Source organism: Mustela erminea, chromosome X, assembly GCF_009829155.1.
Source record: "Mustela erminea isolate mMusErm1 chromosome X, mMusErm1.Pri, whole genome shotgun sequence".
Classification (NCBI taxonomy): Eukaryota; Metazoa; Chordata; class Mammalia; order Carnivora; family Mustelidae; genus Mustela; species Mustela erminea.
The window spans coordinates 11,395,329-11,421,910 of NC_045635.1; the positions used below are offsets into that span (position 1 = coordinate 11,395,329).

Sequence of the window (26,582 nt, forward strand, 5' to 3'; positions counted from 1 at the left end):
GTCTCCATTAACTGTGATGTTTTTAATGTATTCAGCATATGTGTGTGTGTGTGTGTGTGTGTGTGTGTGTGTGTGTATACAAATAACAAGGAAATCAAAATTATAGCAGAGGTTTATTCACAGAAGCAAAGGAAGAAAGGAGAAAGGGGGAGGAAATAAATCAGGAACACACCTTAAAATACTTACACTCATCGCAATCTTATTTGCCCAGATTTACATGTGTCTGCATGATGTTCAGAATATTGACCCTTAGATAATTAAAGATCATGAATCTTCAAACATAGATTATTTTCACTCTCCTTCACAGATTTTTAAAGTTTCTTAACAACAAGGGCTAAAAACAAAAAGGCTCTGTGTTGGTTGCCCCTTGGTTAATGGGGAGTTTCCACTCCTCAAGGGTTTCGGTCTATCAGGGACCTACACTAACTGACTTAGCTCATCCAAAGATAGTCAGAGTCTAGTGGTTGGGCATCTATCTACACTAGGTACCCTGGATACAGCAGGCAACAACTTGCTTATTTCCAGGTATCTTCCCCCAGCCAGCTGGGACTACTGGTAGAGCAGGAATCTTTCCAGCAGCTCTGGCAGATGGAGTTCACGGATGGCTTGATGACATGCTCGACCCAAGCACTTCCGGACACACAGGCGGCAGAGCTGAGAAAGAGCCGGTGGGCCTGGGGAAGAAATTAAAATGTGTGAAGCTCCTAGTGGTGGTGGCGGGGGACACGGGGAGACCAGAGAACTGGAAGAGGCTGAAATGTTCTGCCAGCTTAAGAGAGGCTGGATCTGTACATGGATTACAGAGTGACAGAGCCGACACTAATACACACAGGGACCCCAGTTTTCCCCCCACCCCGGGGTGGGGACATATTTAAGCTGACCCTCTAAAGTTAATTGTATTAGTGACACTGAAGACTGAGGCTAAGCAGAGGCAATCCAGGAATGAAGCATGAGGTCTAAGGGACTGCATTTCATGTCACAGTAGGCAAACTGTGGAAAGAGCCCAGATGTGCCTCAGTGGAAGAATGGATAAAGAAGATGTGGTGTATACATACAATGGAATGTTACTCAGCCATCCAAAAGAAAGAATCTTGTCATTTCCAACGACGTGGGTGGAACTAGAGGGTATTATGCTTAGGGAAATAAGTCCATCAGAGAAAGACAAATACCATATGATTTCACTCATGTGCAATTTAAGAAACAAAACAGATGAACAAAGGGGAAGGGAAAGAAAAATAAAATAAGATGAAACCAGAGAGGGAGGCAAACCATAGAGACTCTTAACTATAAGGAACAAATTGAGGGTCACCGCAGGGGAGGTGGCGGGGGGGAAGGGGTAGCTGGTGGATGGGCATTGAGGAGGGCATGGGATGTAATGAGCACTGGGTGTTCTATGCAACTGATTAATCACTGAACTCTACCTCTAAAATGAATAATACACTATGTGTTAATTAAATTGAATTTCAATGAAAAATTTGAAAAATAAATAAAGGGCACACACTCCATTCATGCACTGTATGTGTCAATGAATGTGATAATGCTGGCTGAGGAGAAAATCTGAATAGAGGCCCTCAGCAGGCAGGAGCCTGAGACAGAGCTGCCAAGCAAGGGCTAAGTGCCGAGCAGGTACTGGGGCCTGTGTGGTCACAGAGGCCTCCAGGACCTCCTGGCTCAGGCCGCTCACAAGGTGGTGCTGGCTAGGTGCCAAGTCCTACTAGAAGAGGCCCTCCATTTGCGCTGGGCTCCCAGCTCAATAGAGGACCTAGCGAATGGACTCAACTCGCTTAACCCCCATTATGCCCAGGACCTCAGTGTCAAGGAGGTTCATGGAGTCATCACACCCATGGCTTTGAGTGGCTGAAGGAAAGTAATGAGAGCCAAAATATGGTTGAGTAGGTCAAAGGAGATTAAGGTGGAATACTAATTATAGCGAGGTATTTGTAATGGCCCATTATTCCCTGAGCTGAATGTACTGGTAAAGATCTCTTCAGGTAGACCTGTGTGGTTAGCAGATGACACAAGGTTGTCCTTGTCAAGAAGATCCTACTGTGCCAGGATCTCGCACCCCACGAGAAATGGCGCATTGCATAAGCAAATGACTAGATCACATTTGATTTGATGTTTCCAAGGACCAGCCATGTGATAGAAAGAGCGAATAACTGCTCTCAGTTAAAATCTTGGGCAGCAAGAATGGAAAGCCTCTCTACCCGTCACCCAACTAAAGCTCCTCTGGAAAACAGTAATGCAGACAGATTGTCCAGTTTGCCTACAGGAGCTCAGATACCAGAGTGACTTCTGACAGAGCTGGTGTTCATCCTTCCGGAGGAAGCCACTGTATTTTTGACAACAGAAGATAGAAGAACCCGCTTAGAAGAAATCTAAATCCTGGACCTGGAAACATTTTTGATGGAAGAAAAGAGGAGATATGGCAGGTGCTATAGGACATCTTCTCAGCTGAGACTTGGGAAGGGACCCGGCATTTCCAAACAGGGAGATGGAAAGGAAGATCGTGACTCTTCAAGAGGAGGTTCAACTAAAAGAGTAATCACAAATGATCTAGACTATCTAGATCATCTAGACCAGCGGTACTCCAAGCGAGGCCTCAGACCAGGGGTAGCAACAGCATCACCTGGGAACCCAGTGGGTGTGCCGAGTCTAGACCCCAATGCAGACCTCCTGGATCCAAATCTACATTTTAATGAGACACCCCCCTTGGTGATTCATACTCACAGCCGAACTCAGGAAGCACGGACCTCAAAAGTATGCCTAGAATTATTGAACCAAGCATTCCACTTGGAAGGTGTTAGAAGACAAGATGATTTCCTAAATGGGAACTGGTGAGTAAAGTAAAAACCGTCTCCCCCAGAAACTGTTTCAGAAGGTTCGGGATAGGATCGGCACGACATAAGAGTGCGTGTTGAGGTCAGACTGCTGGGCTGGAATCCTAGTTCTTCCGAGGAGTCACACGGCCTTCGGCAAGCTGTTGTCTTCAGATTTCTCTTTTCCCGTCTGGAGCTGGGCTACCACCAGTTACTCGAAAGTTTCCCTGCTTTCAAGTTTTCACAACTCAGGGAGATTCATCTTGGTTTCCAATTTAGCTCAGTGCCTGACACATGCATAAAGCTGAATAATTACTATTATTTCTTAAGAGTCTCCCAGGCACACAAATGATCAGGACAGGCTCGGGTGAAGTTCTCTTTCTGGGCGGACTTCGCTTGGCTCACTTCTGAATCTGGAACGCAGCACACTTTAGAGATTTGCCTTCTCTCCTCTGGCATCCATAGCTCTATTAGCTCACGGTGGAAATGGGAGCAAGACAATGGAGGGCTCAGAGCCAAGTACTCCCCGAGCTGGAGAAACAGATCAGGCAAGCAACTTTGCCGTCTAGTCCAGCATCTGAAATACACACTCTGTGTCCACCCTACAGCCTCTAGCTCAAGTACTGCTAATTCCCCCAAATACGGCAAAGCAGACTTCTGGTCTACACAGTTGCGCACATAGACCAGGACAGATGTGGCAGCTCAACCTCCTCATGGTGAAAACCAAGTTCTTGGATTCTTTTCTCCTTATGGAAAATACACAGTGACATACCAGCCATGTATAAAGGCCATTCTGTGATAAGTGAACAGACAAAACCTATAAGATCTCACCTCAGCGACACAAGTGCGACCCGCTGTCTACCACATGCTACTTGCAATCAAATCGAGAGAAGAACAAAGGTCGGGAAGCCTGGCGGTGAGACAGGAAGGAGAGAGAGCCAATGTGCTTATGGAGGAGAAGTGGACACCCAGCCCGTTCCTTACCCTCCCGGAGCAGGAGTGCCTGCTCCACGCTGCTGTTGGGAGTGGCCAGATCCAGCGCGCTTTTGCCCTCTGCGTTTCTGCACTTTAGGGGGGCCCCGTAGTCGGCCAGCAGGTGGATGACCTCCGCGCTGGACCGCCTCGCTGCTGCGTGCAGGGGAGTATCCAGACGTTGGCCGCGGTCCACACTGGCTCCTGAAGAGAGCAGATGACCACAAGCCAGCATAAAATGTTACCATGGGAACACCAAGAGTCAAAAATACAGTAGCTCAGATCAAGGCATCTGAATTGTCATGATGTGTTTGACAGATCTTTGAAAATATATGACATATGCCAAGAACCTCATGTACAGCTACTCAGACTACGTAAAGCTATTTTGATGAGAAAAGTGAAGAAAGGTAATTTTAGTCATTTAGAATACGTTACTTGCTTTCCCGTATGAACTGTGTGACAAGTACAATTAAATATTTGCATCGCCTTTTACAGAGAATTATTATTTTGGTTTTTGGCAAAGGGTAAAGTGAAGTTTCTTTGGTATTTCTCTTATTCTGGTCTCAAAAAAAAAAAAGATTTCTGAATTACTACAGGGAGTAGTAACTGATGGGGGATGGACAAGAGAAAAAAATATCTTAGAGATAAAATTTCTTATTTAAAGGTTCATAGTACAGACTACCTTTATGTCAGTAGCTAAGTTTGGAGAACCTTTAACCAAGTAATACTTCAAAACACTCTACCTTTTCCTGGACTCTCAGTTTCTATTATGCCTTTTAGAATTAAAAAGGTTACTAAGGGGGCACAGGGGTGACTCAGTCAGGTAAGCGTCTGACTCTTGATTTCAGCTCAGGTCATGATCTCAGGGTCATGAGATCGAGCCCTGCGTTGGGCTCCCTGCTCAGCAGGGAATCTGCTTGGGATTCTCTCTGCCCCTCTCTCTGCCCCTCCCCTCATGCTCACTGTCTCTCTCTCTCTAAAATACATTTTGAAATCTTTTTTAAAAAATAATTTTTTAAAAAATTAAAAGGTTACTAAGGATCTTAGCAGGATTGATCTAAAGGAGTCTATGGCAAATGTCTGTTATTTTTGCTATCTGGCATCTTCCTAATAACCACACCTAGATTTCCATCTGGAGAAACATCCCTTGTGATTCCCAATTCATGTGCTTCCAGTGAAACCCAACAACTTCAGTCTAGACTGAAATTTAGGCCTAAGCCAATCAGTGCATTGTACTCCTCTGGCCACCATGACTGGCTCAGAGACAGGCATGTGACTCAAAAAGATCCAATGAAATAAAATTGTTTTTTCCCACTAGGACATATGGGAAAGAAACTCTAATTCTCTCTTGAAACCACCAAGGACAACCATACCAGGTAAATGGAGCCAATATCAAAGGAAGTAGATACTCATTTCTCTAAAAGTTCTGTGATTTCAAGCATTCAGACATCAAATACTGTCAGGATTTTGTCCAGCCTGACAAGAACTTTGTCTTTAAAGCCATGGGAAACCAACAAAGACGTTCCTTTCATAAAAAAAAGCTTTCTGGAAGTTACCTAATTCTAGAAGTTTCTTCACACAGTCTACCCTCTGGTAGGTGCAGGCCACATACAGGGGAGTTCCAAGCTGAGGCAGTTCTTGGTCAATGTTAACGTTATTTGCCAGCAGGATCTCCATGCACTCTCTATGACCTGGTGGGGGAAACAAGATAACCTTACTCAAGTGAGGGAAATATTGACTATTTGTAGAACTATAGAATTGCTTATCTGGAATGGGCTTTAGAAATAACCTAGATTTTTTTTAAGCAGAAAAACAAATTGGGGGAGGAGGGGAAATCTTTGGAAACTCCAAAATCAAAACCATTAAAAAGAAAAGCATGCTCATAGCTCCTCGCTCAAATTCCCCTTTGCCGCCTTGAGATACCTTCCAGCTAGACGAAGGGCTCCAAGGAGCTCAGCTGAAATCACTCTCTACAATGAAGCCAGTTTATAAACAGAGGCTGCAAGGTTGCAGAGGGGTGAACAACTCATCCTCCTGCCCCCCTGAAAAGCCAGCACTCCGATGCAAGGCCCAACCCCGATCCTTCTCTGCTACAAATCTCTCACTCTCTGCTTCATCCATGTATGGTCGGCCCTCGTTATTTTGGTTAACCTGGAAGACACCTCTGAGAATAAAAAGCCTTGAATATAGAATATATTTAACTGCACCTTTAAATCCTCAAATATAAGATATATTTAATTGCACCTTCCCATCTGGTGGCTAACAAGAAGTATATAGACAAGCGTTGTCTTTGGAGAGGCTGCCCAATGAACAGACTTGATTAATTTGCACCATATGAATGATTTGATCAGGAGCAAATACTTCTGAGGAATTGATGGGCGCTTATAAAGAAGTTGTTCTCTTAGAAGATCTAAGTGTTTTCTTAAAAAACAACTCTTACCATCACTTCACCAGTCTTTTCTTTATAACATAAAAGCAAGCTTCATCTCAAACCTGGCTGATTTGTCAGAAATGCTAAATCAAGTAGAAATATACATTAAAATGTACAAATTAGGATCCTATGGATCCTATGGATCCAAACTATCTGTTCACATAAGTAAATATTATACTGGGATTATGGCATCAATACGTCAAAGTATGGACTCAAACTGACCTAGTCTGTTCGCAGAGGTTTAAAGAATCCAGAAATAATATGTAATCAGTACCTCAAACTGCCTGGGTATCTAATAAACATTTTTAAATAATTCCTGTCCTTTTAATTTTTTCTTTCTTTTTCTTTGCAGAAGAAACTGAGCCTGGTCTGAGTTAAACTCAAGTACTCACAGGAAGTTTTATAAAATTAACATATAAACGATTAGCACTAATATCACAGTATCTAAAACAATGAATTTGCTCTTCTTTCTTCCATTCTGTGGATATTGGTCCCCAACATGCTTGTAGATACAGACCAAAAAATACAAAGAGACCCATGAATTGATGTGTTTATGATAAGTTTGTATATATTTTGTAAGTACGTAGATACCAAACACTCCCAATATAAAACCATCCAAGTACCACAGAATAGCTTCAGTAATTCAAATCATTCCCAATATTAATCCATTTTTCAATATTTGGATGGAAATGCAACTAACAGATGAATCTTTACTTCAAGTCAACATTAAAAAAAATTTTTAAGACTTTTAGATCATTTCCAAAGTAGACCATTTCCCTTCAACTTAAAGAATGTACTTGGAGTTTGGGAAATGGCCGGCATCAGTTATTTAATCAATAAATGTTTATTAAATATGTCTAAGACATGAAAATCATAGATACATTGAGATTTGGGTCTTTTGTTTCATTTAAATTAATCCACAAAGGGGAAAAGAAAAGACAAAAAGCCAGACTCAAATACAGAGAACACACCGCCAGTTGCCAGAGGGGAACGGGGTGGGGGGCTGGGTGAAACAGGTGAGGGGGACAAAGGGTACACGTGGGATGAGCACGGGGTGGGGAATGGGCATGTTGGATCACTATATTGTACACCTGAAACGAATACAGCACTGTGCGTTAACTATACCTCAACTGTTAAAAAATGGGGAAAAAATAAAAGCACAGGAAAAAAAATAATCCACTGCAAAAGAAAATGACCAAGTGACGTGTTTAATAACCCGGGGCAAATCTTTCATTATTGCCTTTGGAAATAAAGACTTTCATCCCCAATTAGACCAGCAAAGATCACTGTTCCACGGTGTTCTAACTTCCCCATTTTATTTCTTATCTCAGTGAAAGAGAATAACTCCACCACTGGGTAACAGAAATGTTGCTTTCTCAGTGTGACCTTTGACAAATGGCCTTGGCCTTTCAGTGACATCTCCTGGTTCACGTCTAGGCGATGCATGGAGTTTTTAAAGACCTTCATCTTACTCTCTTCCTCCTTTCAAAAGTAACCGAGAATACAGGCGTCTAGAATCAACTTCAAGGTTTCTAAAGGCCGCTTTTTAAAGTTGCAACTTTTTTTCAATAACCAATGACCCTGAAGTCAGCAGCTCATCTAGAAAGAGTATGTTGCTTGTTGTGGACAGCTACGTTTAATCTTCCATTAAGAATCCGATCAGCCTTGGCTTTCAGACGCTTTCATAATTTATTTTAGTGGTCGAGGTTTTATGGGCTTTGGGAGATGAGCTGTTCTCTTCTAGTAAAGACAGAGACATTAGCAAAGTACTGCTCATGGAAGTCACCCCTACAGCCCTGACTGGGCCAGCTGCCCCCAAAACACCAGCAAAGAGCTTCCAGAAAGGCCTGCCGAGAGACTGACTCCCCAGGAAATGTGACGTCTGAGACAAAAACCCATTCCCAGGTCCAAAGAAGGGCGGTTGGATGCCCCACCAGCCTTTCCAGAGGATTCGGGCACTCTGAAGTTGCTGCTCTGGGACCCTAAGCCACACACAGCCTACCAGTGACGGTCTGGGCATTTCTTGCACGGTGACACGGTACCGCTGACTCGTGCGGTTTGCAGTGAGCCCACCAATGTGATTTGTGCAACGTGACGGCCCACTTACCTCTCTTCACTGCCTCATGGATGGGTGAGGCCAAGTGCACTTCCGGCTGAGCCTTGGCTCCAAACTCCAGCAGCACGTTGACACACGCAGCACTGCCGCTCCGGCAGGCATTGAATAGGGGCGTGGCTCCGTGCACCGTCACTCCGTTGACCTGATGGTAAGAAAGAGACCCAGAGAATTCCTGTGCATCTCCTGGAGGAATGTCCCAGGCTGGTGTGTGAGCGAGGGCCCCCACATCATTACGGTATTACATTTTTTTAGATATACCAGTAGCCTATCAACTATCACCTCTAAGTAATATCCCAAGTGGCAAAATGGGAGAAAGCTTTTCAAATGTATTCAGGGGTATTCCAGAACTTCTAAGGAGCCTCCTAATCATTGAGGAGTTGTCCAGTTTGCTGGTTAAGAACATGGCTTCTGGAATCATTAGCTTGTGTTCAAATCCCAGCGCCCTCTCTTCTATCTGTTCAGAGATCTTGGTTGGGAATACTAACTTTCTGTGCCTCAGTTTCCTTAAAGGAGGATCATAACAGAATCTACCTCAAGAGGTTATTGGGTGGATCAAGTGAATTACAACATGTTAAACACTTAGAACGTTGCCTCATGCCCAGTAAGCATATAAGCGTTTGCAACAATTTTCTTCACTTTCCACAAATAAGGGTCTGACTCCGCCTCCCAATCAAGAACCAACATGGCAGGAACCAAAAAGGCTGGAGAATCCAGGTCCCCAAATCTGTGCCTGAGGAGATTTTTGTTGCCACAGATTTCCTTACTGGTCTACTAGAATTCGTACGAGCTACATGTGTGGGCAGTGACTCCCAAAGAGATTGTGATCCAGTCAAAGGCACAAAGAAAATAGCCATCAATATGGCATCTCCAGCCACCCTCACTGCTTTCTAGGGGTGTGGGAGGCATCTTTGAGTATCAGCAATGGATTGGGATGAACATCAGGGAACCAAGACATTCTGGTGGGGAGGCTCTGACAGGACTGAAATGGAGGACAATGAAGGCTTGATGTCAAAGCGTTTGCCTCAACAACTGAGGATATATGCTTGTGATAATCAGGACCCTAAAATTTCTTGTTTCAGAAATCAGAAAAGGGGTGGCTCAGTTGGTTAAGCATCTGATTTTGGCTCAGGTCATGATCCCAGGGTCTTGAGATCAAGCCCCGAGTATGGCTCCCTGTTCAGTCGGTCTGCTTGTCCCTCTCCCGGTGCCCCTCCCCCTACTCATTCTGTCTCTCTCTTTCTCAAATAAATAAATAAATAAATAAAATCTTTTAAAAAAGAAACAATAAAAGATATTTCTCTACAGTGCCAGGATAGCCCCTGTTAAATTGGAAAGTTAAAGAGGAGATGCTAAGGTGGCAGAGACAGGCAAGGACAGGCCAAAATGTGTGTGAATTCATACAGTCTAGGGATTTCTAACCTATTTACATTTACCAAAAAACATTCAGTAGGGCTGGTTTCATTTGATTTGTTCTTATGAAAATCATCCTCATCTTCATTCTGAAAGTCTTCAAATTTGATTTCCTAAGTTTCTCAGTTCAGGTCAGCAAACATTTATTGAGCACCTATTAGGCACCAGGGTTTCAGAAGCCAAGGCTAGTAAGAAAATCGCTTTAGATCACCCTTAGAAGCAAGACAAAAGAGAGTACAGGCTTCAGAAATATTTCGGCAGGAAAAGGAGCAGGATGTGGGCATTAATTAGTGGGGGAGAGAGAAGATCTAGGCTGAGCCCAGGTTTGGAAAATGGAAAACAGGAATGTATGTCATCAGGTCTCTGAGGAGGGGACGTCCCCCAGGGAGGAATATCCTAACCAAAGCTTCGGACGCACTGAGTTTGAGAAAACCACAGAGCTGCCAATTCTGAAGAATTTTCTTCTTTTTTTTTTTTTTAAAGATTTTATTTATTTATTTGACAGAGAGAGATCACAAGCAGGCAGAGAGGCAGGCAGAGAGAGAGAGAGAGGAGGAAGCAGGCCTCCTGCTGAGCAGAGAGCCTGATGTGGGGCTTGATCCCAGGACCCTGGGATCATGACCTGAGCCTAAGGCAGAAGGTTAACCCACTGAGCCACCCAGGCACCCCTTTGAGGAATTTTCTACTGACTAACCAACTTGCTTTGATTCTTTCTCTCCTTCTGATTTAAATGTTAAAGAATACAATATTTATCGACTCTTCCCTCATAAGATTGCCACAGCCAAGGGACTGTGTCTTACTCTCTTCTTTGTCCTCCACAAAACCTCCCAGTGTTGTACCAGCGCACACTCCTCTACAATTGGATGTTGTTTGCCCTTTTCCACCAACAGAAGGAAAGGGCCCTCTGAGGTGCCTGGGTGGGGCAGTCAGTGAAGCGTCCGACTCTTGGGTTTTGGCTCAGGTCATGATCTCAGGGTCGTGAGATGGCGCCGCACGGCAGACTCAGCATGGAGTCTGCTTGCGTTTCTCTCTCTCTGCCCCTCCGTCCACTCCAAATGAACAGATACATCAATAAATGAATTTTTTAAAAAAGATTTCATTTTTATTGATTTATTTATTTGAGAGCGAGAGAGAGAGCAAGCCCAAGTAGGGGGAGCAGCAGAGGGAGAGCGGGAGAAGCAGGTTCCCTGCTGAGAAGGGAGACTGATGTGGGGCTTGATCCCCAGAATCCCGGGATCATGACCTGAGCTAAAGGCAAACACTTAACCAACTGTGCCACCCAGGCACCGCTCAATAAATACATCTTAAAGGGAAAAAAAAAAAAAAAAAAGGAAGTGGCCCTCACCGAGCCTCACAGTCATCATTACGTGGGATTTGAGTAAGCGGTAACCTAAAGCAGCACTACCCAATAAAAATACGTGCCCGCGATGGCATCCGGAGCAACGCTTTGCCCAAGAAAGACTTTCCTATTGAGTTCTACAGTAGAAACCCAACTGCCACATAAAGTGCTAAAGAAAATCTCCTGAAACATTGCAAACTCCAAACATTGCAGCTCCAGAAACAACACAGGCACTGAATTTAAAAACCAAAATTAGCCGTAAAACGATAGCTGGCAACTAAAGAAACAACCCTGAGATTTTCAGAAGTTTTAATTTTACAATTCTGTTGTGATAGCTCATTACACACAACACCCAAGCCCCTCCTTAGCCTTGAACTGAGGCTACGGGGTGATGTGTGGCAACGATGAATCACCATACTGCACACCCGAAACTAGGGTAATGCTGTATGTTAACTACACTAGAGTTAAACGACATAAAAATAAAATAAATCTGCAAAACAAGAAGAGAAATAAGGGTAGAATTTTAAAATAAAGTTCATTCTGTTGAATTTTTTTCCATGTATTTTTTACTAAGAAGCTCACATGGTGATTTTGCTCAATGAAAATAGTGGGTTTAAGGTGTCGCATTAAGAGTGTTTGTTGTTGTTCGTTTAAATTGTGTTCTTTTTTATGTTTCCCGATCCATTTCCCAAGAGCTGTTTTCAACTAACTTCAGTTCCCATTGATCTTTTGAAATTCACCATCGCAATTTTCAGAGTCCCGTGAATTACCTTATCAAACATTCATCCACAGGCACAGACACTGAAGAGGGGAGGGACCCGCAGTGTGTCACGGGCTCGGGAATGTGCATGTGGACAGGGCCTGACCTGCCTACACCCGCAGAGGGTGCGCTGTCTGGAAGGCAGCATCTCTGTAGACGCTAGCAGGTGCACCTGGGCAGACAGAGCCGCGGGGTGCGGGGACGTGGGGGGCGGGGGCAGGAGTCAGGGAAGGCCGTACTCACGTGTGCGCCCTTTTCCAATAAGGCTTTCGCGCAGGCTACGTGACCTCCAAGGCACGCCTCGTGGAGCGAAGAGACCCGGTTAATGGTCACAAGGTTCACGTTGACACCCTAGAATTTGGAGAGAAGGGGCTAAAGGCTGCATTAGTAATAGCAATGGCAGCCAGTCCTGGGCCGGAGAGTGCCGAGTCAAGGAGACAAGCTCCTAGGATCCCTGTGCCGGAAGCACACTGCGGGGGGCCGCAACCCCACAGCGTGGAGGGTCTCTGCAGTACCAGCATCTAGGGGCCCGGGGGCTTCCCCCAAACTTCACCTCCTTACCCAGTGCCAGCACATCCCCCTCCTCTTCCTGCCACACTCTACCTTCCTTCTCTCGGAGTCCATGTGACGGATGACAAGATCAGCCTAGCTGTTGGTCAACTCTGACTTCATGCCCTGATTTTCACAACTTGGTCCTTACCATCCCCGCCCCCCCCCACCATGACCGCTTTCTGTCTGGGAAATGAGTTAGGTCCCTGCCAGTCCTGCCCAGCCAAGTTCTGCTTCTGATTTCCTGCCTCCTCACCTGCCCACTGAAAGCTTCCAAAACCTACTGCGTGACCCTAAACCCCAACCCCCCACCTAAGTTCCCACCGACTCCTGCCAGACTGCCCTCAGTGCCCACAACTGCCCACGACTCCTGCTCCCTTCATCTTAGGGCCTCTCTATGCCTCCTTGGTCCTGTCCCCGCTCGTGTCCTGAATATGCTGTCATTACACTAGAGAGGTGTTATAGATTTCAAATTAGGTGATTATTACAATTAGAAAAATCTCTTCCTTTTCCTAGATAGGATTTCCTTTTAAGAAAATAAGAAAAACAGGCTCATCCACAAGGTGGCAGAAGCGCACTAGAAAAGAAAAACTTGCATCCTTGGCAAGGTGTTAAGAATCCTTGCATTTGTGCATAAGTAACACCCAGATGCGCCTGAAAGACCATCTAGAGTGAATCCCCTCCACTGTGCATGAGAAAATGGAGAGGCAGAAAGTTCAAATTATTCGTAAAACTCAAGCTTCCCAGGGGTTGATGATAGCCAGATGACTCTGAAAGTCAGGAGCTCCTGATGCCTGGTTTAATGCTTTTCTCCACCCCACTGTACGTGAAATATAGTAAAAAATAAAATAGAATAATACATTTTGCACTAGGGTGTAAGTGTGAAGAATTGGGCATGCGCAGTGAAAAAGTTGAACTTCCCTCTGAAGAACACTCCTCATACATTTAAGCACACTGGTTTACAGAAACCAACATGCTTATCGAGTATAGTTAAAAATAGAGAGAGGTGGGGCTGCCTGGGTGGCTCAGTGGGTTAAGCCTCTGCCTTCAGCTCAGGTCATGATCTCAGGGTCCTGGGATCAAGTCCCACATCTGGCTCTGCTAGGCAGGGAGCCTGCTTCCTCCATGATCTCTCTCTCTCTCTCTGCTTGCCTCTCTGCCTACTTGTGATCTCTCTCTGTCAAATAAATAAAATCTTTTAAAAAAAATAGAGAGAGGCACCTGGGTGGTTCAGTTGGTTAAACGACTGCCTTTGGCTCAGATCATGAGCCTGGAGTCTTGGGACTGAGCTCTGCATCGGGATCCCTGTTCAGCAGGGAGTCGGCTTCTCCCTCTGACTGTCTCCCCCTCATGCTGTCTCTCTCTCTCTCTCTCAAATAAATAAGTAAAATCTTTTAAAAAAATAAAATAAAAATGAAGAAGTACTAAAGGCAATGTGGGACCCTGGATTGGAGCCCGAGACAGAAAAAGGACTCTGTGGGAAAATGGGTGTATTTCTAATAGTCCGTAGTTTAGTTAACGCTACTGTACCAATGTTATTGTCTTAGTTTTGACTGAAGTACATGCTTATGTAGGATATTAGCACCAGGGGAAGTTGGGTGAAGGGAGGGAAGTATCTGCACTCTCTTCACAACGTGTCTTTAAAATTATTTCAAGATTAAAAGTTTATTTTTAAAAAATACTAATAAGGGGCGCCTGGGTGGCTTAGCCAGTTAAGTGTCTGACTCTCGATTTCAGCTCAGGTCTTGATCTCAACGTCATGAGACCAAGCCCCACGCTGGGCTCCATGCAGGGTGTGGAGCCTACTTAAAAAAATACTAATCCTGGTGATTCACAGACCTGTACCCCTGGGGATAAAAATATATGTTTATAAAAAATAAAAAATTAATTAAAAAAAAATACTAATAAAAGTTTTGAGGAGGGCCGAGAGGGAGGAGGTGGATGCAAGACTTTTCACCTTTAAGTATCCCTTTAATTTTCAAACTATGGGAATGTATTACATATTAAAAATAATCAGATCAAATTTTAAGTGCTTAAGAATAAATAAGCAAGTGATAAAAAGAACATACAAAATCCACTTGATCATTATTGGCAGTACTGTTTTCCTTTTGCCTCTACTTCCTTAAGAAGTAACCCAGCTCATAAAAGAGGAAGTAAAAAAAAAGTGTGTGCACGTGCATATGTGTGTGTACACGTGCATGCACATGTGCACACACACACAACTGCGTACCCAACTGCTTAAATTCAAAATGATAAGGAAGCCAGGTTCGGTGGTAGCTAGAATGTATAAAGAAGATATAATACATCACCTCCTCTATACACATGCAGAGTCTAAAACAAACAAAGTAAATGGAGCATGTATACTTTTGTTCATTCATTTTACAAATATTTACTAAGCCGTTACTCATTGTTCAAGGTGCTAGGAGATACACTCATCAATAAAAACGAAGTAGACTTAATAACTAAGACTTTCACAAATCTTCCCAAAGGATTTCATAAATCTACGTCAACCTATTGTAATGTTTGCTCTGGAGATACTCTCCGTGACCCCGGATTCCTGGGTTTGGCTCACCGGGTGCTCCTCTCCTGAATGTGGGCTGGATGCACTGACTCCCATCTAATGAATAGAATATGGCAGAAGTGATGGGCCATCACTCTGGAGATTAGGTTATACTAGGACCTGCTTCTTAGGCACTGTCTCGTGCTCTCTCTGGGGGAAGCCAGCAGCCATTTCATGGCACAGCCCTGTGGAGAGGCCCTCATGGCAAGGAGTTGAAGCCAGCCCACAAGTACATGAGTGAGGTTGGAAGCAGATCTTCTGCCACCAAGCTGGGAGGTGACTGCAGCCCTGGCTGGTACTTGGCTGCCCGTAAGAGACTCGAGCCACAACCATCTGGCCAGGCCACTCTGTAGCCCACAGCAGGTTCGAGAATCTATGCTCCTTGTTTTCAGCCACTGTGTTTTTGAGGTCATTTGTTATGCGGTAATAGCTGACGAATGCAAGTTCAGGGCCATTGTTACTCATGCAGGCTGGGAGAGTATATGGGGAGTTAATGCAAGGAAAATTTGAGGGCATCTGTTGTCCCCGTCACAGGGAAACTGCCTCTGGGGTCAAGGCAGGCCCAGAAGGGGAGGGAGTGATACGTACACCTAGACTGGCCATGCGGGCCACCAGATGGGGCGAGCAAGACCTCTGCCACAGCCAAAGCTCCGGAAGCACAACACCAATTATAGCGGAAGCACAAAGGAACACGTCTGTGGTTTACTTACTTGTGCAATTAGAGTTTTAAGGGCCAGTAAACGCCCCTGGGCCGCAGCTTCATGAAGAGGGGATCGATCAGCCCAACAATCTGAAACACAAATCAAGCAAAAGTCAAGGTCTGGAGTCTTCTTCTGGCTGTTCCATTCTGCAGCCCACCCACCATGGGAGAGGGCCTGGGGATGACAGTGGAAGCTAGACCACACATCGGGCTCTCTCATCAGCTGCTTTCAGGGTAACACACCAGTGAGTGTACAGCCCATTGGTCTAGTGGTGTGTGCAGACAGGGAGCACAGAGAAGCTTTCTCACTCTTTGGGGGGCTGTTTTAACAAGCAATAGATTTACTTCGAATACATTTTACCCCAGGCCTGGATCTGATAGCTCCAAATAAGGCAAATGATGGGCAAAGCTACTCACTGAGCCTCCCTGCTTTCATCCTGCCCCCACCTCCCACCCTCACCTCTACCCTGTACCCAACAGCCTGTACCCATGGAGGCTGGATGATCAGGGGAAATGGGTTGGTTCTCTATGCTCAAGGTAATTGTCTCGGTTCATTTTGGTACCACGGCATATCTATTACCATGATGCAGAATAGGTATGGTTTTTCAGACGACACATCTTCCAAAATTTCCTTTGCGCAGCTGAGCGGGATTGCTGAACGTGGAGCCTGTGGGGCCACACTGCCTGGGGTCAAATCCGACCTCAACCCCTTTCTGCCAAGAGGGGCAAGTTAACTAAAATTATTTCGACCTCAATTTCGTGATCTGTAAAGTGGCGGGGGGGGGGGGGGTGGGTGTCTAGTAATTTGGTATTTAGCAAGTGCTTTGGTCTCTAAGTAGGCCAGTAAAACACATCCATAATGTTAGGTACTCAAGCAACTTATGATTAATAAGTACACATGGTAAGGCGAGTATTTTTTACCCTGTAATCGTTTGTTAGTAAACAAGACTAACCAGCTTCAAGGGGCATTTAAGAAGTAACCCTCTTTAAACATGCCAAAGGGCAATCATTTGTTTGGGACAAACACCTGTTCCAGTTTGTAAAATTTCAAACATAATTGTGCTCTTCATTCACTGGATAGCACGTGACATAATTTGGATTTCACACGAAGGGTCCATCTTATCAACCTTTTCTAGGGGATCCTGATGGTGCCAAGAATTTGGGTTTTCCTATACCTGCAACCTTGGCAAACACAACCCCACCAAAGATGGGATTATGTAAGTATGAAATGGCTCGAGGCCACAAGGACACAGTGAACTTCTCCAACAGATGAGAACCAGGGCCATAAACATTTCATTAGGCCCCCTAATATTGCAATTTCATTTTTAGCTTCTCTTACCTTTGGGTGAGAAAAGGGTATGAAAAGACGGAAGGCTAGAATGAACTCTACAGGGTTGGATTGAAATTGGACTAGTTAGTACAAAAATGTGATTTTCAACATAGGTGTATTTATGTTTCTATTCAATTATTTTAACAAGGTTTTGGAGAAATGGGTGATTCCAGGGCTGGGCCAGGAAAAATTAAGATGGGCCTCGAACACCTTGCCAGAAATATAGTGAATGATGGGCCATGTCAAGAAGATACGGAAGCTGGCTTGCAGGGGCCTCCACTGGTCAAACACGAAATGACCTAAGCATTGAAATAAAAAAATGGTAGTAGGAGATTATACCCTATCAAATAAAATAGGAATCTCTAGGTCCTCGCTGATATAAATTAATATATAAATAGCCAGGCGGGAGCTCTACCTCACAGTAGAACACCTGCTTGGAAATGGAGAAGAAATCTGACTTATTTCCTCACAAAATAATTATTAGCTATAAAGGAAATATGGGCCATTTTATGGGGAACAAAATTATAGACCCACTCTACACAGGGGATCAAAGTTAACATCAGAAGTGATGGGACAGTTCAGCACAGCGAACCATGGGATGGAATGTGAGGGGTGACCTCATGTACTCTGGAAGGAAATGCAACGAAGAAAACACCATAGCTTGTGCAATATTCCTGCTCGAGATGTATAACCCAAACCCAACCCGAGGACACTGTGAACCAACTGACTGAGGGGTGTTTTGAAAAGTAACTGGCCTGTAACCAGTTCAAGGAGGGGCTGCGGAAAGACTGCACAGGGCAGAAGGCTGATGAGACAATATTAGGACAGTTGAGTACATAGGAATGGGGTCTCTAGGCAAAGAGGAGTAGGAATTCTTTGTTCCACTCTTGTAACTTTCCTGTCACTTTGAAATTAGTTCCAAAATTAAAAAGTGTATGTGTGTGTGTAAATTGGAATGAACTTCTATACAAGCTTACCTATATACACATATAATCACTGATGTTTTCATATTCCTGATACAAATGGGGGATGTTTTTATAAGAAAAATGGATAAAAATTTTAACGTGGAAAAAATCTTGTGCTTGTATTTCCATGTGTTCCTGAGTCCGTTAAAAGCTGATGGAGTATTTTTAAATCTCTTCTGACATTTATAAGTTGCATAAGCTGAGAATAATGAGATAATGAATGCACATAGTCCTTAATGAGTCAGCCTTGGTTTTCTTCTAATACATCTCTACCGCATTCAACATGATCTGTGTATCAGACACGTTGCCCTCTTGCCTAATCGCTCTTGGAAAGGACCACGGGCACTGGAGTTGGAAGGACAGTCTTCATCCACGGACAGCAACTCAGCACCCTGACCAATATAAGGAGGAAACCCACAGCCATGGCTTGGTTATTCTTTTGTTCCAAGAAAAGCCAGTCTTGCTATTAGGAAATTAGGATACTAGCATGAATTGGCTTTATTATTTTTAAAACTTACCTCCAGGTAGGCTGTGGTGTCCCCCTTCCTTCTGAGAAGCAGGAACCTTAACCACATCCTCGTCCTATTTCTAGTAATGTCTGTGACTCACCAGTCCCATAAGACCCACTGCTGCTCAAAACCTCATATTGAGTGAAGGAAACCAGACACAAAACGGCATGCGCTGTGCCGTCCCTTTCTGTAATGTACGAAAGGGGCCCCAACTCACCTGGGGTGTTAGGAGTCAGAAGGCCCCCAAGGAGGGGCGGGGGCTGCCTGGAAGAGGAAAAGAGGAGGGGCCGGACCGATTACCTGCGGCTTCGGGCTCGTGGGAGCTGACACCTGGTCACGGTCACCTTGTGAAAATTCAGGTAGATGTTCGCTTAGAATTGGTGCCCGTGTCTGTATTTACAAAGCACTTCAGCAAGGAGATTTTCAAACTAGTCTACGGGTCAGTCCACTTTCAGACTGTCACTTCTGCTCCTCGGCCTTCTCCCAGCCCAGGGGACGGCCCTCTCTGCTGCCCCAGCGGCTGCGGATGGGAGAGCGTTCTCATGTGTCCCAGCGTCCTTCCTCTAGGTGGCAGATCCTCCCGAGCCGGGGCGGGGGTGGAGGGGTGGCAAAAAGAGAGGGAAGACGTCTCCCTGGGTCCCTGGATGAGGAGGCGGGCTTGCGGCCTCCACTGCACGTCTCATTCCTGGTCTGCAGGCTCGCCCTTCCTGCCGAGGCTCACTTCCAGGCCCCTTTGCTATGTCTCAGCTTTGGGCCACCTCTCCTAGTGTCCCCTGTCAATGCAGCACCCTCTGACACCCCCGACTCCCACGCCATGCCTCTGACATCATGGGAAGCCTGCCATCTTCCATTGCACCATGACAGCAGGAACAGGGAGCCGTCCTGGGCTTGTCTCTCAGCACAGGACTGCTCTCGGCTACTCTTTTCCCGCAGGCCAGGCCCCGGGGGGCAGCCAGACCCAGGGGCCATCAAGGCCCAGGGGGCAGCTCAGTAAACTGCCTGACTTCCACCTTGAGAGGGAAATACCAAACTCCCCTCCTGCCAGAGGCCTCTTATCTCAACTTGGATTTCTCCTGGAGCCCCAGCCCTTGGCCTTCCAGAGACCAGGGAAGGAAGAGCCTGGCTTCACAATGGGAAAGACCCCCCCAAAATGCACGCCAACCCATTTGCCCCAGAGGAAGAGATCTCACTTGCAGCAAGTGGCCGGAAAAGAACCACATTTCAAGGTTTTGGGACCGAGGACACCCCCTGCTCTGGTGTTCAGAACACTGGTTTTAATTCCCGCTTAACCTGAGGCCCATTTATTGGCCCAGGATGCTTAGCTCCATCCACCATCTCCTGATACACAGCATGAAATAAACCCATTCCTGTCACCAGAAGTGCAGAACTCATTTTTCCTTCCCAACTGGGAAAAGGACTCTCAAGGAAATCTCCTTTCCAGTCACATTGTTTTCCAACACTTCAAAGGACCTTGAGTTTTCACACAAAACCCTTTCCGGCAACTCTGCCATGGTGGGCTCTCCTGTCTCCCTCTTTTTATTCCCAACACGCAGTCTCTCACTCGTATAGTTCTTGTTTTGCAAATTGGCGCTAATTGTGAGAAATTAAGGATCAAAGTTTTTTGGCAGCTAGGGAGTTTTTCCATTCCTTTCAGGAAATATCAACTAAGCTCTCCAAATAAATGAATGCCTAAGTAGAAATCAGCCATTCTCTTCTAAGGCAGCCTATTTTTAGTCCCTTGGCGGACTGCCTGGGTCACAGGATTGCAAGCACGTTAGGAAGATAGTTTACTGGACAAATATGTTTACTTGTTCCTGATGAGGTGTATGGAAAATGTTCAAGTACTTTTTCATTCCCCCTCTTTGACTTTTTCTCAGAATATGATTTATATCTCTAGTTCTCAGAATCTTGGAATAACAGTTTCATGACAACTTCTAAAACCACAAATTTCAATCACAAAATCGGTTCCGAAGGAATACAGTTGTCTGAGTGCCAAGTATTCAAGATAAAACCCATTATGACTATTTAAAAAATATTTTTTTGCAATTCTCCCCTTCCTAATTCCAACAAGTATTTAAATTACTGGTTTGCTATTTTTAAAGAACCACCTAACGGGTTATCATCTCTGGTGCACATGGAAAAATCTTTATTCTCTTTATTCAAGTTCCAAAATCATATGAAGCAATATCTTCTCTTGTAGCATCTATCAAATAAAAATTTTAAAAGGAATCTCAATTCTGAACCAAAATATACACAAGAACCTGGCAGAGTTAATGGTATTTCAAGTCAAACAAAGATAACTGGCAAAAACCCATATTATAAATAACTTCCTGAGATACCTAAAATATAATAAAATTGAGTTAAAATGCGTACTCTCTAGAATACACGGTTCTAGTCGGGAGACACACCGTGGTTAACGAACATCTTTCTGTAGGCTGTTAGAAAGAAGGTGCCCTTGAGCCCATCAGGAGCAGGGGAGCTGACCTAGAGGTGACAGGGGGTGTTAGAGAGCCCCTGCTGAGGACGGGTTGTCGAAATTTGGAAAGGCCAGGAGACTCCTGTGAGAGGTCACTCTGCGGAGGATGGCTGGGCTGGTTTTGGAGGACAACCAGCAAAACTCAACAGGGTAGAAAGCTAAATAAAGGATGAGGCAAGAATGGGCCAAAAGCAGGAAAAACCTGTTGGAAGGGGAAGGACAGGAAAAAGGAGTCAGGACGTTGAGTCAGACAGAGGCGTGGCCATCAAGTCAAGGTGAGTCTTTTCTGAATTTAGAACAAGGACAGTTGATTCTAAGTGTTAACACTTAGACTAGAACTAATCTTTTAGATATGGTTTAGCATAAATTCTTTTTTTTTAAAGATTTTATTTATTTGACAGACAGGGATCACCAGAGGAAGGGAGGCAGGCTCCCTGCAGAGCAGAGAGCCGGATGCTGGGCTCGATTCCTCGACCCTGGGACCATGACCTGAGCCGAAGGCAGAGGCTTAACCCACTGAGCCACCCAGGTGCCCCCAAGTTTAGCATAAATTCTTAAAAAAAAAAAAGAGAGAGTACAATAGTTCCACAATCTCTTATCTGCAATTGTAAAATCACCCAAATTCTGGAAAACCAAGATTTTCCTCAAGTTTAATACAAACTCTCTTGGCAGCAAAACATGGTAAGGACTCAGGTTAAGCAATTTATTCTCTTTCATTTGTATTTCCACTTAGTGTCAAATATCAAATATAATTCAGAAATAGAAATACGAAAAAGTCTGACAACGGGAGTGCTGTGTGATAGATGTTATACACACCGTGAGATCTTTCCAGTAGCCTCAAAACTCCTGAATCTTGAACCATGTCTGGCCCAAGGGTGGTGAAAACAGATGATCAACCTGTAGCTATTTTTATATTTTTATCAAGTTTGATGACCAAGCCCTGGACTAAAAATAGCTTCAATTCTGGCCAAATTAGCAAAGGCAGAAAAATCATATACCACATCTGTCACGAGAAAGTGCCTGCAGGAATCTCTAGGGGATGAAGGTGGGATCCAGTGATTCATCTGGTGCTCAAGCTGCAGCACCAAGAGCCAATGACAATGTTTTAAACTTAACTACGTATGTATATATAATTGGCCAATTACACAAAGAAGCCCCCCAAAATAAAAAAAACCAGGCAGCCACAGTTCACCTCAAGTCTGGTAAGTTATCTACAAATGCAGTAGTTTAAGCCACAAAGACATATGGAACCCTTAAGTCCAGAATATGAGAGTCGAAAAAGAAAACTCCGCATTTTGCAGTCCGAGAAATGATATTTAATGAGGGACATGTTTCTAGGTGTAGCTTCCAAAAGAAAGCGTGCCAGCAGCTATGACAGGCTAAACTCTGTCCTGGCTTAGTTTTTATCTCCCTCCCCTTGTTTTTGACAGCTCTGATGATAGTTTACAGGAACATAATATACTATCGGAATCAAGAATTTTAACCTTGGACTGAGACTTTTCGAAGTCAATTAGCTAGCTTACTGATTAAAGGTCACATATTTTCCCAACCGACATTTGCCTTAACCGTGAGCGGTAAAGAGAATTTCAGGTTTGAGCTGAAGACTGGCACAAAATTTTGTTCTTTAATACATTTAGCTTTAAGTATATAGCAACTGACTCCCTAACAGTGTCAAAAGAAAAAAAAAAAAAAACACTGTTTCTGGCATGCTGCTGCCTACATTCTTATAGAAAGCCTTGTTTACTACATCTGCATATACTATTATACACACGTCGGGGGGTGCCTGTGTGCATTCAGATACACACACAGTCACCCACCCACACATATATGTATACATAGAAAGGAAATTAAACTGAGAAATTGACATGTACTATTCCCCCCATCCGCCTCGTTGATGATAATTAAGACACACATTTTTTATTTTATAATGCCATGCTACTTCCAAATTAAATGGAATATTATCCATTTAATGACCAAATGAGGACAGCTGGGCTAAAGAATGAATGAGCTCTACTTAAGAGATCTGTATTATGGCTCCAGACCTAAATCCAAACCATGTTTTTACATGGGTTTTGACTACTATCGAAACTTTTTAAGAGTGTGCTTAATTCAGCATGACGAAGACAGAAACAATGCAGGTGAACAACAGGACAAAATATTTTTAACACGTTCCTGTCAATATTTTGTTGCACTTTACCTCATTTAAACCGTAAGGAGGATCAATCTACAAAAACATCCATTCTGTGTGACCGAAACTTTCAGAAAGCCCCTGCCCACATTTACATATGAAATTAGAAAATAGATTTCCAGATCACACTTAACTTGAAATGAAAGAGAAACTTCTAAAAAACCAGTCTGCGCAGCGTACCTCCCTGAAATGCGTGACAAATGTAGTCCCCAAAACAAACCTCCTTCCACATTCCCGGCCTTCGGACACTTCCTGAAACGTCAAGATTCTCCTCATTTCCCCCAGGGAACTGAAGCATTCTGAGGCTTTGAGTCTTTGGAGGTCTTATTTGGGGGGGTGGGGGGATGAGACTGCCGTCAGCTAGTGTCTTCAAAGTTGTCTACTGTATTGGAATCACATCGCACAGGTCTATTTTGAAAGAGAATCCCGGGTGCAAATTGACATGTATACTAGATCAAGAATGACGTCATCCTGGAATCCCTATGAACACTAAGGACAGAAAGGGAAATTGTGAACTCTGTTTACAAATAAATACTCCTCTATCAAGTGACCACTCCAGCAGTGACAGTTATCCAATTCATTTACTTTTGCAGCAATTCACTCCAATTAAGGTGAATCATTTCTTGAGAGAACTGGAGACTAAATCCTACAGAGCACGAGACTTAAAATGTTTTTCCCGAATGCTGGCATTTCATATTAGGAAACCTTTGTTTGCAGGGCTTTGCACAGTGCCGTGTATAAATGGGTTTAGCGCAGGGTTTTTTCCTGACAGCGACGGGTAGCTAATGGATTCGAATTGCATGTGACAACACAAAAATATATATAGCATGGCACATTTGCTGCTTTAAATCAGATTTCCTGGTCATTCTATTTCTGGAGGAAACTTAGTCTTGTTAGAATGCATTGTTAAAGTTTGCTTAAAAATATTAAAGAAAATAATCCCATGTAAGTCATTCTCTAGGTTAGTAGCAATGAGGTTTCTCCACATACTCCAAGAAAGCCACTAACCTATTTACTTAAATAATAACCCCTAGAAGAACTACAAACTTGCAAAAAATAAAGCTGAGAAATCCTTCAAATTGGTGCAGTCAACATCACTTGCTACTTTAAATAATAATTCTTAATACTACCCACACAAAGCCAAAGTATAATAAAATCTGCCCTCTAGAAATATTATTCACATGAACTATCCAGGAGAGGTTTTTCTTTTCTTTTTTTTTTTTTTTTTTAAGTTTTACGAGCAAACCCGGGTATTTTTACCTGAAATTCCACCATAGATCTCTTCTGCTATCCTAGCCGCTTCTTTTCTATTTCCTTTGACGATATAGAAATGAGTCAGGAGAGCCAAACAAACTTTAATTAAAAGTTTGAAGAAAAAAAAGGTAGCAAACATTGTAATAAAAATGTTTTTAAAGCCATAGGAAACAGGACCGTCTTCCATTTTGGCTCACCCTCTGTATAGGTTCTTGGTACTGCAAAATCTCACTGAGTTATAATTGGTATCATATGACATCTATTTTCAACTTTCTAGCCCTTGCTGCTCCTGTTACTGAGAACTCACTCATACATTCTAAGCTCACTGTGATTTGGCGGCTGCAGCGCTGACTTCCACAGCAATGGGAAATGAACTCAAGAAACTTCCTTTCTGACCCGCATTCCTCAGTGCTATTTAACACACCGGATTCACGGCTGGATCTGTTCTGTTCCTAAATCCCAGTTACATGGAAGGCAGCGTTGGAGAGAGTAAACAAACGGGGGCGGGGTGGGGGGGAGTGAGTTATCTGAAGGGGAAAGAATTGGCCCCAGACCATTTCGTTTTCTCTTCCTCCTGAGGTTTTGGGGAGAGAATGCCCCAATCTAAACTATGACCGGTTAAACAAGATCATTTACTCTAAGGCAGTATTTAGTCAAGGGCTCATCCTGGATGCCTCTCCAAGTGGTTGTGTCACATCGAAAGCATTAGACCACTTGCTCTAATGGTCTTGTCCGTGACAAGGTCTGCTAGCAAAGCCCATTGTTCATTTCCCAGTTCAAGTATTAGTAAAGATGGCACCTCGGACTGGAATATGGGCGCTTTCCTTGACCATGGAAGAGTTACAGCGAAATAAAGATGCCTTATGTTCTGAGTGAATTACCCAAAGATTCTACATATCAATACCTTCCCACATTGGACAGTATTCCCTTACAACCCTAACCCTTCAACATATGTCGGGGGCCGACACAAGGGAAATCGGCTTCCTGTTCATTTCCCTCACCTACAAAAATTAGATGAGGAAAATCCAGGTCTCCTCTTCCATTCTTGGCTATGTTAGATTTTCAAACATCTCTACAAACTATTGAAAAAGGCAAACCAAAAAAAAACTGCCTAGAGCAGACTAAAGAAATCTTACTTACTAAATGCTTTATGCACAAAATACGGGAGTTTCTTATAGCACTCAGGCAAAATGGAATGATGACCTCTAGGAGAACTGGCTCCCCGTAGTCCGGGGAAATGTTGACGTGCGAGCACACAGCTTTGGGTCCCAGTACATACTGCATCCATCTCTGTGAACTACAGAACCAGGGAAGACCCAGTGCAGTTCCCACTCCCAAGGACTGAGATCAACATACACGGTTTCTTGACCCAGCTTAGTACCGACCTATAGCTTGCTACCTCCAGAGTGCCAACGTAGGAGAATCCGTGAACACAGGCATCTGTGAACACAAGAACACCGCCCTCTAAGAAGCCTGTCCTTTTCTCAAGTCAGCCCAGTGACATATTATAGCACATTAGTCAATCTTGTTTGGGCCTTCATCTTCATTTAAAACATGGATATACTTTCTGTGTTGGCCATGAGGAGTTCGGCTCTTTTTTTAAGGTTCAAACGGACATCTGTGCTATTTCTGAGAAACCGTCTTCAACTGTTTGAGCATGACATTTGGGATGGGCACAAAATAAGGGGTTAACTCACAGCAGCCTTCAGACGAAATCCTCTGTAGCACCAATCTCTCAGCATCAGCACTACTGATATTTGGTACCAGATCATTCTTTGTTTGGCGGGGATCCAAGAGCATTGTAGGATATCCAGCAGCATCTCTGCCCTCTGCCCACTTGATGCCAACACCCCCACTCCTACCCAGGGCTATCAACCAGAGATGTCTCCAGATACTGCCAGGTGTCCCCTGCGGGGCAAAATCGCCACCCCTCTTCTCCCCTATCCCCCTACCCATATTCAGTTAAGAACCACTGAGCTGTAGCCAAACATAAAGGATAAAGGAAAATCAACTCCCCGAAGTACTAGTGAATACAAATTAAATTTTGTACAGAACTTGAATTTTTAGAATTTTGTATTTAAAAAAGCCCAGCCACAGGATGATACAATTTACCATCTCACCATCTTCTTTCAGGAATGTGAAGGAAGAGAAAGAGGACTTGAAAAAATCCTGTGCTCAAGTAAACACAGACCTATGATGCCCCG

General features: G+C 44.1%; 1 protein-coding gene and 1 long non-coding RNA gene across 3 annotated transcripts; one reads left to right on the forward strand and one right to left on the reverse strand.

The window, feature by feature from the left end:
* Positions 1–315: 315 nt before the first annotated feature.
* On the reverse strand, positions 316–24,996 carry ASB11 (ankyrin repeat and SOCS box containing 11). Of its 2 annotated transcripts, none has more exons than XM_032330355.1 (7): positions 24,385–24,996; positions 15,667–15,746; positions 12,091–12,198; positions 8,330–8,480; positions 5,348–5,482; positions 3,804–3,995; positions 316–674 (listed from the first exon to the last, which is right to left on the reverse strand). In XM_032330355.1, exons 1-7 carry the CDS (start codon positions 24,563–24,565, stop codon positions 550–552), a joined length of 972 nt encoding a protein of 323 aa, XP_032186246.1. In that variant the 5' UTR covers positions 24,566–24,996; the 3' UTR covers positions 316–549. The 2 variants fall into 2 exon arrangements, with proteins under 2 accessions (XP_032186246.1, XP_032186247.1); XM_032330356.1 differs by lacking the exon at positions 24,385–24,996 and adding an exon at positions 23,305–24,357.
* LOC116582688 lies at positions 16,025–18,050 on the forward strand. Its single transcript, XR_004282493.1, has 3 exons — positions 16,025–16,193; positions 16,793–16,873; positions 17,530–18,050. It is a non-coding gene; the product is annotated as an uncharacterized LOC116582688 (long non-coding RNA).
* Positions 24,997–26,582: the final 1,586 nt, after the last annotated feature.